The sequence below is a fragment of the Coffea arabica genome, chromosome 4e (assembly GCF_036785885.1).
Source record: "Coffea arabica cultivar ET-39 chromosome 4e, Coffea Arabica ET-39 HiFi, whole genome shotgun sequence".
Taxonomy (NCBI): Eukaryota; Viridiplantae; Streptophyta; class Magnoliopsida; order Gentianales; family Rubiaceae; genus Coffea; species Coffea arabica.
In genome coordinates, this window is record NC_092317.1 from 36,431,249 (window position 1) to 36,445,709 (window position 14,461).

Sequence of the window (14,461 nt, forward strand, 5' to 3'; positions counted from 1 at the left end):
CGTGGATTTTGCAACTGCTTTGGGCTGAAGACCAAGCACAGCAAGAGTGTGTGTGGAGGTGAACCTTCTGAGGGCGCTGCCGCACAGGGTGTGGGTTTCTTTTGGAGACAAACTGGGTTTCTGGCAGGCTCTGGTGCCAGAAAACATTCCCAAATACTGCAGCCATTGCTTCTATCAAGGCCATAACGAGGAAGATTGTGGGTTAAGAACCCTGCCGCACGGCAAGCCATCGCAGGGCAGCCCAGGGCAGACGGTAGAAAGGAGAAGGAAATATACAAACAGAGGCGAGTCCCTGAGGCTGGGTCACGTCAAGGTGAGGCTGAGAGGAAGGAGGAGCAGCCAAGGGCTGGTTGCTCGCAGGATGTAGTTGTTGGGGGGAATACTTTGGTGGAGGGTGATGGTGGAGGGCTTGGCCTCTCGCGACAGCCTGTGGTGGAGCAGACGATGGCCAGTCTGAACGTTGTGGGGATGGACGTGAAGTCTGCGCCCCTGGGGTCTCTGAATAAACCTCAACCACTTATTCCAGTGGCTACCCAAAATTCAATGGCGACTACAGGGTTGGACAATCATAGAGTTGATGGGGAGGATCATACTTCGGGTTTGATGGATCAGGGGGGTCATGCTAGTGAGCCAGATATGGCAGCAATGGACGCGGCTGGAGTGGGGGAGGAAGAGACAAGGGGATTAAGCGCATTGATGCTCCAGCCTGCTGGGGGGGGACCATGGGTCCAGGGCGTTGCATGGGCAACTCATCAATTCTTTTGGGGTCCTTGAGGGGGTAGGTGACGAGATGGTGGAGTTGCGTCCGAGAGGAGCTGTGTCGCTTAGCTCGGTGCGTGGAGAGGCGGCTAAAGGACTGCGGTTTGAGGACCTTCGCGCCATGCAGGTACAATTGACGCGGCGGTTGGAGCAGGCTAGCAGACCGGAGCAACGTGGGCAGAATCCTACTGCAATTTCAGCACTGGAGGTGCTGCTCATTGATTCGAGGGGCAACAACAAGGAGGCGGAGGGATTTAGCAGGCCCACAAATGCAGATATGGTTGGTAGGGACACACGAAAGCGATGCTCTTCATTCCAATGCTAGGTCCAATTAATTTTTTGGTATGGAATATACGGGGTGCGTCAAAAATGGATTCGCTCCGATATTTAAAGAAGATGAAATTTGATTTTAGTGCAAAAATTTTGATTTTGTTGGAGCCTATGTCGGAGGAAGGGCAGTTAGACTTTGTGAAACGGTTTGTAGGGTGTACATCGGCAGCCTCCTTTGTGGACGGTAAGATATGGGTTTTATGGGACTGTAATCTCAATCTAACATTTAGCACATTCGCAGATCAATTGGTAGATATGGAACTCACCTCTCCTTCTGGTCTATTCTTTCTCTCGACAATCTATGCTCGGTCCACGGGGGTAGCTAGACGGCCTCTTTGGGGTGCCATGGAGAGGCTGGCGAGCTCCCGCCAAGGACCCTGAATGGTGGCTGGGGATTTTAACATCATTTCAGAAGCCTCAGAGCATCTAGGGGGGACGCCACCGAACGTTCGAAACATGGAAGAGTTCAATCAAACGACCTTTAATTGTGGCTTGGCATCGGTCGACCTTGAAGGGTCGCCATTCACCTGGACGAATGGGACTATGTGGCAGCGACCGGACAGGGTGTTAATGAATCGTGAATGGGCCGAGCAGTACGCTATTTCAAAGGTGCTGCACTTGGCAAGGGGGCGGTCAGATCATGCGCCCTGTGACAGTCCCACTTCCCCCTAAGGCGTACCAAAGGGGTCAGCAGACTACCTGCCCAACTCTCGCTAGGACTAACGAGGCAGTTAAATACGTTCTAAAACGTTCCGAAAGGTAATAGCGCGCTCAATCTATTCAAATTTGCAAAATAGCAACATGAAAATCAAAACCGCCAATGAATAGTGGGTGCCATGTCATATAACTTGGGAAAACATTTCCAAACCAAATAGGATACATGAACAGGGTTAAACAGTGTTATACACATACGTTTGTAATTTACAAAATAAATGGAAGATAATTAGATCAAAATACATTTAGGGTTTTTCAACTATCGAGGAGCTTTACAAAAATATATTAAAACTAGCTCAACTCGTGCTTCAAAACATCATAGTCCCCAAAAGTGGTTCCCTGTAAGGAAAACAAAATTTAATGGAGTGAGCTTACCCAATGAGGTACCATCACCCAAGTAACAAAGTTCACATAAGTACAAAGCTATTCAATCCAAACACATCCAATAAGTGAGTCAATTCGCATCACATTTCAATAAAGATATTTAAAAGGATACGGTCGGCTCTCAAGAGCCCTTATCCCGGCTTGCCATACTTGATCTCGCCCCATTAACCCTCCATCAACGCTTAAGGAGTAATCAATACCGTAGACTCCACTTTCACCGATTCCTTCCACCTCACATACCCCTACCGGGCCTGAACTCCAATCAGTTCAGAAATGGTAATACTCGAGTATACCGGAATCAAGAGTCTCATACCCAAGGATTCCACATAAACAGTCCCCATGGCTTGTCAACTTTCTCGACCAAGCCCTTGCCGGCTTGATTCAATTGACCACCAATGGGGTTGAGTTTAGTGATAACAGTAATGGTCGTTGGAAACTCGTCCAAACGACCCCAGTTCAAGTATGTTCAAGTAGAATTCAATTAATGCAGTAAACAGTCACATCAGCCATAGAGCGCGAGAGTGATAAAGTACACCCTCGTCTCATACCATTTTACCCAAGGAGACCCACTCTCTTGGATGAACCCCCGCTCCAAAAGGTCATGTAACTGCAATTTCAACTCCTTAAGTTCCGCAGGGGCCATCCAATATGGGGTTTTCGAGATGGGCGACGTTCCCGGTAACAGTTCGATTTGTAATTCGATCTCTTTTTCCGGAGATAGAGCTACTAACTCATCAGGAAACACATCTGAATATTCCTTTACTATGTACACGTCCTCTACCTTCACTTTGTCGGTGGGGGTATTGATCAGAAAGGCTAAGAACCCTTGCACCCCTCTACTTAGCAGTTTCCTAGTCCAGATGACCGAGATCAAGGCGGATGAGGTTAACCTGCCCCTTATATCTAACCTTAAGGTTGTCTCACCTGGAATGCGGACCTCTACCACTTTCTTCTTACAATCTAGTTGGGCATTATACCTGGCTAACCAGTCCATGCCCAAGATCACGTCATACCCCTTAATGGACAAACTTATCAAATCCCCCAATAATCTCTTCTCTCCTACCCAAACCTCACAGTCTTTATAAATCAGGCTAATAATCAAACGATGATCACCCGTAGGTGTACTAACTTCTAGGTCATAAGGTAAACTAATAGGTTTTATATTAATGCCACACATAAAATTAGGGTTAACGAAGGAATGGGTGGCACCGGGATCTACTAAAACCTTTGCAAAGCGGTGGAATACAGGGATCATACCTTCTACGACCTCGGAAGATTCTGGGACCTGCTGTGGCTCTAACGAGTACACTCGAGCCGCAACCTTGGGTTTCGTCCCGTCTCCCTTAGCTGGTCCAGCGTTGGTCCTCGGTGGTTGTTGACTTCCCTTTCCATCTTGTTTTAAAATTGGGCATGTGGCACGCTGATGGTTTGCGCTTCCGCAACGCAGACACTTTCCCTCCTTCTTCCAGCAGTTATCCTCCGAGTGGTTTGGCTTTCCGTAATATCCACAGGGTCCACGGGATGCCAAACCCGAACCTCTTTGGAAGCCTCCTCCCTGGCTTCTCCCAGTTCAGCCATCCCTTGACTGGGCCCCTCTACTTATACCCGACTGCCTTCCTCCTCTGGCTCCCCGTCCGAACTTGGGAGGGGCACTCTTATCTCCTTGCCCTGAATTGCTGCCAAGAAAGCCTCGCTTCTTTGTCTGGAAGTTTCTTACCTGTAGCCTAGCGCTTTCCACCCGTTGAGCTTTCTCTACGGCCTCACTAAAACCTTAATCTGTGCCACCGCGAGGTCCTTTTGTATTTCCACGTTCAGGCCCTGGATAAAGCGCCTTATCCGCCGTTGCTCGGTCATGATTAGCTCGGGGGGTGAACTGGCTCTCGTACTCTGCTACGGATTGGGCCCCCTGACGAAGTCGAATAAATTCATCTTCCTTCCGTTCCTGAACCAGGGGAGGGAAGAATTTTGCGTTGAATTCTCGCATAAAATTCACCCAGGTCCTGGGCGTTTGCTCCCATTCCCACTTTTACCGAATAACATTCCACCAGGAACGAGCCGCCCCTTCTAGCTGAAAAACGGCGAAAGTCACTTGCCTCTCCTCGGTGTAGTGCATGGCAGCAAAGATATCCACCATCTTCTCTATCCACTTTTCGGCTACATCTGAATCGGGCCCCCAATGAACTTTGGTGGGGCAAATTTTTAAAATCTCTCGAGAGCCCAGTCCTCGACTCTACGTGGTTGCCAGGGTTGCCAGGGTTGGGGTTAGGGTTTTGACCCTGTTGCTGCATCACTTGGGCTAGTAAATTAGTCATTTGTTGCATAGCAGCAGCTATTTGGACATTAGGGTCAACCCTAGATTCAGGGTCTGGTCCGGATAAGGTTTCCCCAGCGCCCCTTTCCGACGTGGGTTGCTTACTCCCGCGTCCACGTCCCCGACCACTATGTGTCCCTTCCATGACGTCTAATCTATCTAAGTAAACGTAGCTATACAAAAAAATATAACAATATATGTAAGTAAGGAACCAAAGGCTTTTCACAATAAAGCATATATACATACAAAATGAAGTCAAACAAGTCACATATTAACAGTCAGTCAAGTACAAACAAAGATAGCCCATAAGGGAACGGCATCATCAAAAGTAATATATACATGGCTAGTCCAAACGTACAAAAATGACTAACTGAAGTTCTTTCCCCGATCTACCATTCCCTATCCCTCCTATATACGGTAGACAAAACCATCCAAAATAACCTAAGGTAACGGCTTAGTCCGTCGTCGGACTAGTGGACCCTCCCGACTGGGCGGGTTCACCTCCAACCCCGCCTCCCGTACATGAAGTCTCATCCCTCTCCTCCTCGAGCAAATCATCGTAAATGTGCAAGATCGACTAGGCTCTAACCCTCACTTTCCTAGCCCTCTTGACCATGCGTTCACGCGCCTCCCAAGTTGGGCACAAAGGTCGTCTACTCTATCCTGGCCCTCAACCACGTCGTATTCAAGCTCCTTGATTTGCTCAGCTTGCCTCTGGTTGGCTTCCCTCAGTTGGTTTACTTCAGCCTCAAGCCTAGCGTTATCCTTCACCAACTCCTTCCTTTCCTCTACCACGGCTAACACGACTGTGTTGGGGTAGGCATAGGTGTGTCGGCACTCACAACGTCGAAAGCAGTTAGCCGAACTCCAACGTACGACGGCCCCTCTCGGCCGGATCTGGTACTTAATCATCGGAAGTACTCCGCGGGGTCGCTCACCAGCAGCGCTACCACTAGGCCCACTATGTCCATCTATCTTACACCAAAAGCGTAGTTAAACTTAAATACTCTTAAAGAAATAATCAAATATAATCCTCAAGTCGACCATTTCTAACACGCCCAAGCTAATTCAAGCCTAGGCTTTGATACCACCTGTGACAGCTCCACTTCCCCCTAAGGCGTACCAAAGGGGTCAGCGGACTGCCTGCCCAACTCTCGCCAGGACTAACGAGACAGCAAAATACGTTCTAAAACGTTCCGGAAGGCAATAGCGCGCTCGATCTATTCAAATTTGCAAAATAGCAACACGAAAATCAAAATCGCCAATGAATAGTGGGTGCCATGTCATATAACTCAGAAAAATATTTCCAAACCAAATAGGATACATGAACAAGTTTAAACAATGTTATACACATACGTTTGTAATTTACAAAACAAAAGGAAGATAATTAGATCAAAATACATTTACGGTTTTCCAACTATCGAGGAGCTTTACAAAAATATATTAAAACTAGCACAACTCGTGCTTCAAAACATCATAGTTCCCAAAAGTAGTTCCCTGTAAGGAAAACAAAATTTAATGGAGTGAGTTTTCGCCCAATGAGGTACCATCACCCAAGTAACAAAGTTCACATAAGCACAAAGCTATTCAATCCAAACACATCCAATAAGTGAGTCAATTCGCATCACGTTTCAATAAAGATATTTAAAAGGATACGGTCGGCTCTCAAGAGCCCTTATCCCGGCTTGCCATACTTGATCTCGCCCCGTTGACCCTCCGTCAACGCTTAAGGAGTAACCAATACCGTAAATTTCACTTTCACCGATTCCTTCCACCTCACATACCCCTACTAGGCCCGAACTCCAATCAGTTCAGAAATGGTAATACTCGAGTATACCGGAATCAAGAGTCTCATACCCAAGGATTCCACATAAACAGTCCCCATGGCTTGTCAATTTTCTCGATCAAGCCCTTGCCAGCTCGATTCAATTGACCACCAATGGGGTTGAGCTCAGTGATAACAGTAATGGTCGTTGGAGACTCGTCCAAACGATCCCAGTTCAAGTATGTTCAAGTAGAATTCAATTAATGCAGTAAACAGTCATATCAGTCATAGAGCGCGAGAGTGATAAAGTATACCCTCGTTTCAAACAATTTCATCCATATACATAAGCATTCAAGTCATAAATTTCAAGTATAACCAAGCCATGTAGCAACAATCACGTGAGTAGTACACTCACCAAGCAAACACAGAGTGAAATCACAAATTTCTGCCCAACGAGCGCTCCGCGTCACCGGCACGTCCTAAAACATACAATAAAACACAATGAGATTCGAGTACGAGTCATAAACCGAATCTACATACTACTAGAGTAAGACCAATTAGAACGTATAAGTGCAAAATCAAGTTAGGACATGTGCGGAAATGAAGTTTAGGTTGGAAAACAAAAGGCAGATTTGACGTTGCTTAGCGGAACGAACACAACTAAAACTACACTTATCGGATTGAGGTGCAATTTACACCGATTCAAAGCTAAGATAAAGAGATACTACTTTGCTGAAGACCACTCAGTCCAGTTCGTAGTGTAGCTAGGTCAAAATTTCAATGTACCAAACTAGAATCGCACAAATAGGTTAGCTAACCGCATTCTAGTTAAATGACCATAACTCAGGCTACCGAAGTCCAATTGGGGCGTTTCTAGGGCCGTTAGAAAGTTAAGACACAACACTACAACTTTCGTGTTTTGGCCAAAATCAAAATCAGTACGCATCGGGGTGAATGGTAGCGGTCAATTCGGGTGAACTGCCAACCCTGACCGCCGAACTCCTACCTAGGGCAGTCTGGGTATTCCCATCTTTTCACAAGCTACCGAGCTTGGATTGGACTGAAATTTTACAGACAACTATAAAATATTATTTTCTACAACTTTCATGTTTTAATCTAAGGCTAATTCGGCCTTCTTCCTATCCAAACAGTACCGGACAGAACAGGGTTAATTGAAACCCTAATCTGGAATTTTTCGCACAAAGTGGAAATTTTTCGCAATTAGCTACAATTTACGCACTATAGCTTCATTCTAAACTATTCCAAGCCATCATCCATGGCCACGCAATATTAAACACATAAAACAGAAAAATCAAGAATAAATATAAAAATTCACCAATCTCCACCAAAAGGCACAAAATCTTACTCAAAATCACCTCTTTGGCTATCACAAATCACTAAGTAAACATTATTGAGAACAAAAGAGGCGTTCCTTAGCTACTCACCTTACCAACTCAAGAAAGGAGCCAACTTAGAACCATTTTCTTCCAAACCACTTCACCAACAACCTCACTACTACTAAACTAAGAGTTTTTATGGAGAAATTGAAATTTTAAACGGTTGATTTATTAGATTTGTGCAAGAAATGGAAGAAACAAGTTGAGAGCTTTCTTTTCTTTTCTTCTAGTGAGGGCCGGCTAAGATGCTTGATGAATGAAGATGATTTTGGGTCCAAATTGACTAATTAGTAAAGTAAATGAATAGTGGTCAAAGTCCAACTTTAAATCATAAAGTGACACTTGTCACCTTTTTAATGCAACTCTATCCTTTTGTCTCTCCAATGATAATCCATCTAGGTAACTTCTAATTATCTCTTAACACCTGATAAATTAAACCCGGAATACACAACTTAACCTAATTGATCTAATTTTATCGAACTTACCGCACTAGTGGGTCCCACATCCGGTATACACTCTTAAAACCTTATAAACTAACTTATACTAGAAAAATGATTTAAAAACCATATTTACTCATAAAAGTTATTTTTAAAATTTTCTGAATAAAGAAAATGTGAAAAAGCGTGCATTTAAAAGAAAATAAAACCTAGAAATTAAGAAAATTACGGGTTCTCACACGGGGATGCAAATATTGCTTTTTTCCATGCGGCGGTTCGACAATGGCGGGCTTCTAATTATATTTCCAGGATACGCAGCCCGACGGGGCAGTGGCTAACAGCGGTTGAGGACATCAAGAGCTCAGCAGCTTCGTTCTTTGAGACGCTGTTCAACTCGGATAGAGACACCGATCGGCATCCAGTTTTGCCTTTCACTCTGCCAAGTGTGTCTCGGGAGGATAACGAGAGCCTGCTGGCACTGCCATCACTGGATGAGGTTCGGGATGTAATGTTCTCGATTAGCTCAGACAGTGCCCCTGGCCCAGATGGTTTTGGGTCTGATTTCTATCAGGCGTGTTGGGGGATAATTAAGGAGGAGTTGGGGGCGGTGGTTCAGGATTATTTCAAGGGTGGATGGTTGCCAAAAGCAGTTACCAGCACATCAATTGTGCTAATACCGAAAATTGCAGGGGCATCTCGCTGGCAGGACTTCCGGCCAATCAGTCTGTGTAACGTTAGCTCCAAGATTGTATCTAAACTTGTGACCAACAGACTAAACAAGCTCCTACCCCAGTTGATCTCTCCCTGGCAGACCGATTTTGTCCCGAGGCGGTAAATAATGGATAACATATTGCTGGCACAAGAGCATGCACAGGAACTCGATCGACGGTTGGAAGTCCCAAACCTTATGATCAAACTAGATATGGAAAAAGCGTATGATAGAGTGGAGTGGTCATTTCTCCTCTTTTTGCTTAGGGCATTTGGGTTTGAAGAAAATACGGTCGATCTGATCTTTCGTCTAGTTGCAAATAATTGGTTTTTAATGTTGGTCAATAGAGAACCGGCGGGATTTTCAAGTCGACGCGAGGAGTCAGACAGGGGATCCGATTTCTCCAGTCTTATTTGTATTAGTAGCAGCAGGCTGGAGGCCTTAACGTCCCATATTTGGCCTTCGCGGACGATGTCATTGTTTTCACGAGGCTGTCGAGGGAGACCTTAGAGGCAGTTGGTGGCTTCTTCAAGCAATATCAGCAGTATTTCGGGCAGAAAATTAATGCAGCCAAGAGCTGCTTTGTGTGTCCATCTAGGGTGACTGAGGTGCAGGTAAGCCTTGTTTCTAACATTCTGGGGTTTCAACGACAGTCCCTTCCTCTCGTCTATCTTGGGGTCCCCATTTCTCATGGGAGCTGCTCTTCGTTTGTCTTCGATGGGATTATTGCAAAGGTGAGGGCGCGAGTTTGTCACTGGAGCACGAGGCTGTTGTCCACCGGGGAAAAGTTAATTCTGATAAAGCATGTCTTGAACTCGATGCCGATGTATCTTCTGCAGGTACTTAAACCCCCCAAGGTAGTCATAGTTGCCCTGGGGAAAATATTTAATGCTCTTTTATGGGACAAAGCACACGATTCAAAACGCATACACTGGGCGTCTTGGGAAAGGCTGTGCTTCCCCACAGAAAAGGGTGGATTGGGGGTGAGGTCATTGAATGACATGGTCACGGCCTTCTCCTATAAATTGTGGTGGAGACTTCGTCAGCAGGGATCCATCTGGTCAGATTTTATGTACTCTAAGTACATCGGTGATCATCACCCTTTAAGGGCAGAGGTCGCTCGACTGAAGGCTGAGTATACGAGAGAAGGCTGAGACGCAAATTTCGTGGAGTCTAGGAATGGGGGTGGTGGACTTCTGGATTGACACTTGGTGTGAGCTTGGACCCCTCGGCACTTTGGTATTGGCGAATAGGGGCACCCCTCACTTTTTGGTGGTAGAGTTCTTGGGACGGGAAGGGTGGAACAGGGATCGTCTCCTGGACTGGCTTCCGGACCACCTTGTTGATGTGATAACGGATATTCCTTTCGACCTAGAGGGGCAGGATCGAATCATGTGGGCACGGTCGGTGAATGGGTGCTTCTCACTGAGGACGGCTTGGGAGCTGTGTCGGCAATGCAGGGGTAGCTTCTCGATGCATGGTCTGGTTTGGAATAGGGGTGTACTCCTGAAGTTGTCTATATTTGCTTGGAGGCTGTTAAGAAACTTTGTTCCCTTGGATTCGGTGCTCCGTAGGAGAGGGTTGCCCTTGGTGTCCAGATGTTCCTGCTGTCTAGAGGATGTGGAATCGGTGCCCCATCTATTTGTCAATGGCCCAGTGGCAATGGGGGTTTGGGGACATTTTGGTAATAGGTTTGGCATCCGTCTCTTGCCACTTGAGGATCTCCAGCAACTATGGATGAAATGGGCCACATCGCTACCGCACCTCCCCGCACACCATATCAGGTGTCTCCTTCCGATCTTGATATCTTGGTTCATCTGGCAGGGACGAAATAAGGCCAGGTTCGAAGAACAAGCATTCTCGGCCCAGAGGGTTATACGAGAGGTGGTGAACTTCATACAGGACATGGGAAAGGCAAAGAAATTGGAGAAGGCACAGTTCTATGGTGATTTAGATTGTGAGTGGGCAAGCTTGGCTTGGATGGGGACCCGTAAACGGCAGGCGGCGCCTGTTACATGGACTAAACCTCCGGCCCAGCGATACAAATTAAACACAGATGCTAGCGTGGTTAATGGAAGGGCCAGTGGAGGAGGGGTGCTTCGAGTTTCTAATGGCAGACTTGTGTTTGCTTTTTATAAGGAGTTTGGGGAGAGGGGGGTCTTGCAAGCCGAGGCACTAGCAGTTTTGGAAGGGTTGCGAGTATGCATAGAACGGGGGTTCCGGGAGGTTTTAGTGGAGGTGGACTCTGCAGTTCTTGTGTCGCTAGTTAAAACGTCGGCTCCAGGGGATTGGTCATATTGCAATTTGCTGAGACGAATCCGTCGTCTTCTGGATCAAGTGTCTGTTTCGTTTTTTCACATCTTCCGCGAGGCAAATTTTGTTGCCGACAGGTTAGCTGCTCTGCGAGGGTGTCCTAATATGGTCTTTGATTACGTACATCAGTTCCCAAGGGAAATTCGAGGCTACCTAGCTATGGATGCTAGGGAAGTCTCGGGCCTGAGGCTAGTGCCTCTTTAGGTGGTAGGGCTCAGTCAGTTTATTTTCTATTGTATCTGCCGCACGTCGCCTTGGAATCAATAAAAATAAAATTTTAGTAAAAAAAAAATGAAATATTAAAAAAGAATGCAATTAGAACAAATTTAAAACTCTACTTTACGTACATGAAATATTAACAAACAAAAGCAAGTAGTAACTTGAGAACAACCACAAAAAAAAAAAGAAAAAAAAAGGGGAGGAAAACAACATACGCTTAAAAGGCATAATAAATTATTATAAAAGTTGAGCAAGTTTAACTACTGTTATAAAAGTAAAATAAGCTTGAGTTTTTATTTCAAGTTTCTTTTTTCTTTTAAATAAAAATTAAAAAATTGATTGAAAAAATATATATATATATATGAGAATTTTGAGTACAAATTAATCAATGAATTATGAACACATGTCCAAATGCAAATAGTTGGACATATGTGTATTGAATCTTGTATTTATTATTTTCAATTACTTTTAAACAAGTTGGGTATTGGGTACCCAAATAAAAAATCCAACCCGCCCAATGAATAAATTGGGTTGTTTTTACCTAAGCCAATAAAACCCATAACCCAATTGACCCAACCCATCCTTTAAAATTAATGGACGAATTGGACGGGTTGTTGGGTTTTGGACTTTTTTGCCAGTTCTACACACTGGCGTCCGTGTTTAGTTTATAAGAGAGGGATGGAAGCTTCTGCCATGAGACTACACGACACCCTAAGCGCCGCATTCGCCGATTCACCCAGACAGCTCACGAATTGTCCTTATCACCCTAAAAATGCTTCGATTTAAGAATACTAGCCGCCCCCAATTGCTCAACAAACTTATTGACCATGATAATTACATGATGCACATCAAACATTGCTCCCTCAAACCGAGGGCAATTCGTTGACTTTCACAAAAACCAGATTATCAGAGCTGGAATTGCCACGCGTATATGATCTGGCTGAATTGAAGACCGGAAGTAAAACCATGACAACCATGCTGACGATAAGGATTTATTAGCCATTTCCAATATACCAAAGCATCTACCAAAATGGTCCCAAACCCTTGCTGCTACTGGACCCTGAAGGAATAGATGATTAAGCATTTCCTCCTCCTGCTCACAGCAATGACATCGTGACACAATCATCACATTCCTACTCCTTAGGGTAGCATCTAGAGGCAACCAATTTCATACTGCCCGCCAAGTAAAAAAAAGAGATTTTCAGCAAGAGAATGTCATTCCAAATCAGGAGATATACCAACCATGAATTTCTGCCTTGCCGAAGACACTCCCAGGCCGACTCCATTGAAAATCTCTCCATCAAGGAAGGCAACCACACCATTTCATTAGCTAACCTTGGAAATAACTATCGTTGACAAACCTGTACAATTAGACGATCCGGGAGCCATTGTTTCACCTTATCAACATTCCATCCCGTCTTTGAATAAAATTCCGCCACCGGCATATGAGGGGGGCTTGTGACTGATACCTTAGTGGCTAGCGGCACATTGGCTAACCATTTATCATACCAAAAGTCAAAAGTCAATGAAACCCTTTTCCAAACACCATCGGATATTGCTCTCTGCAATCTGATGAATATCTACCAATCTACACCAAGAGGCCGAAGGCCTCCGCACCAAAGCTTGAGATGGGTGGACACCATTTTATGTACTTAGCATGCATAAAAGAAGACCAGATTGAGTCATTTCGCCGTAATTTCCACCAAAGTTTACTTGCAAAAGCCTTACAAATGCCATCAAAAGAGTGATAACCCAAACCTCCTTCCACCAGCGGATAACAAAGTTTATCCCATGATGCCCAATGTAAATCCTTATTGTCGAAATTGTGGTCCCATAGAAAAGAATTGCAAATTTTCTTCAACCGGCTAAAAATCGTTTTGGGAGGATGCAAAACTTGTGGCAAAAACATAGGAATAGATGACAAAACATGCTGTAAAAGGATTATTTTCCCACCTGCTAACAACAACTTGGAGCTCTAGTGAAAAAGGGGTACAAGCACACAATATCAGAGTTAGCCCAGGACAAATTTCTCTTTCCCCAAGTACCAGTTAAAATATTAACAAATCAAATCACCAAGTAATAATACCAACAGTGATAATAAAATGCAAGAAAAATAAAAGGCACGGGACACCAAGATTTTTACATGAAGAAATCACGGGATCTAGTCCAGTCAAAATCTCCACTATCACAATAATGGGAATACACAGGTCTATCCGAAATGTTCAGATGACAATAATATCACCAATATTAACCAAGCAAATCTGCTATAAAATCACACCCAAAAACTACAACTGTCAAAAAAGTGAGTTTGGAAAGGTATTATCAAACGAAGAGGAAATCTGAAATTTGAATCGGTAGATGACTAGAGCTTGACAAGAGGATCCCGTGTAAAATTTCGTTTCAATCGAACTTCAAATCACCTTCCAATTGAGGGTTCAAAGTTGTTTTTCTCTCTCTGCTATTTACTCTCTTCGTCATTCTCCGCCAAAATGAAAGAGTGGTGGCTAACAATTTTTCTCTCGCACACCATGAACCTCACGGCTACTGCTTGTATTTAAGCTTGAGAAACCCTCAAGTCTTAGTGACTTGTGTTTTTGGTTGGCCCATAAATGGGCTGGCCCACACAAGTCCAACAATCTCTCTCTCCAGCTCATTTGAGGGGCTCCACCAAACTGCTTCTTGTCTGTAAAACAAAAGTTTCTCCTTAGGCAATGCCTTAGTAAATATGTCAGCACCATTATCATTTGTATGCACCTTCTCAAGTGTCAACAACTTGGAATCCAGTACTTTTCGAATCCAATGATACCTCATATCAATGTGTTTGGATCGAGAGTGAAATGTAGAGTTCTTACACAAATGAATAGTGCTCTGACTGTCACAGTAAAGACTATACTTCTCTTGTTTCATACCCAACTCTTAAAGGAATTTCTGCAATCAAAGAGTCTTCTTGCATGATTCAGTGGTTGCGATGTACTCCGCCTCCGTACTAGAAAGGGCGATATACTTCTGTAACTTACTTTGCCATGACACTGTTCCCCCTACAAAAATCATCAAGTACCCAGATGTGGACTTTCTATTATCCAGATCACCTACCATATCCGCATCAGTGTATCCATTTAGCAT

General features: G+C 44.7%; 1 protein-coding gene across 1 annotated transcript; it reads left to right on the forward strand.

Moving 5' to 3' along the window:
* The first annotated feature begins 790 nt into the window (after nt 1-790).
* Nucleotides 791-9,960, forward strand: LOC140005600 (uncharacterized). The gene is made up of 4 exons (XM_072046608.1): nt 791-1,039; nt 1,173-1,273; nt 8,407-8,845; nt 9,232-9,960. The coding sequence occupies exons 1-4, from the start codon at nt 791-793 to the stop codon at nt 9,958-9,960; spliced, it is 1,518 nt and encodes a 505-aa protein (XP_071902709.1).
* The last annotated feature ends 4,501 nt before the right edge of the window (nt 9,961-14,461 follow it).

Bases quoted from the DNA above. Each gene is read 5' to 3' on its own strand.
- LOC140005600 (XM_072046608.1), top strand. From the start codon at position 791: ATGGTGGAGTTGCGTCCGAGAGGAGCTGTGTCGCTTAGCTCGGTGCGT. The intron at 1,040-1,172 runs GTTGGTAGGGAC...ATTTGATTTTAG, and splicing joins GGCCCACAAATGCAGATATG to TGCAAAAATTTTGATTTTGT. The intron at 1,274-8,406 runs GTAAGATATGGG...TTATATTTCCAG, and splicing joins GGCAGCCTCCTTTGTGGACG to GATACGCAGCCCGACGGGGC.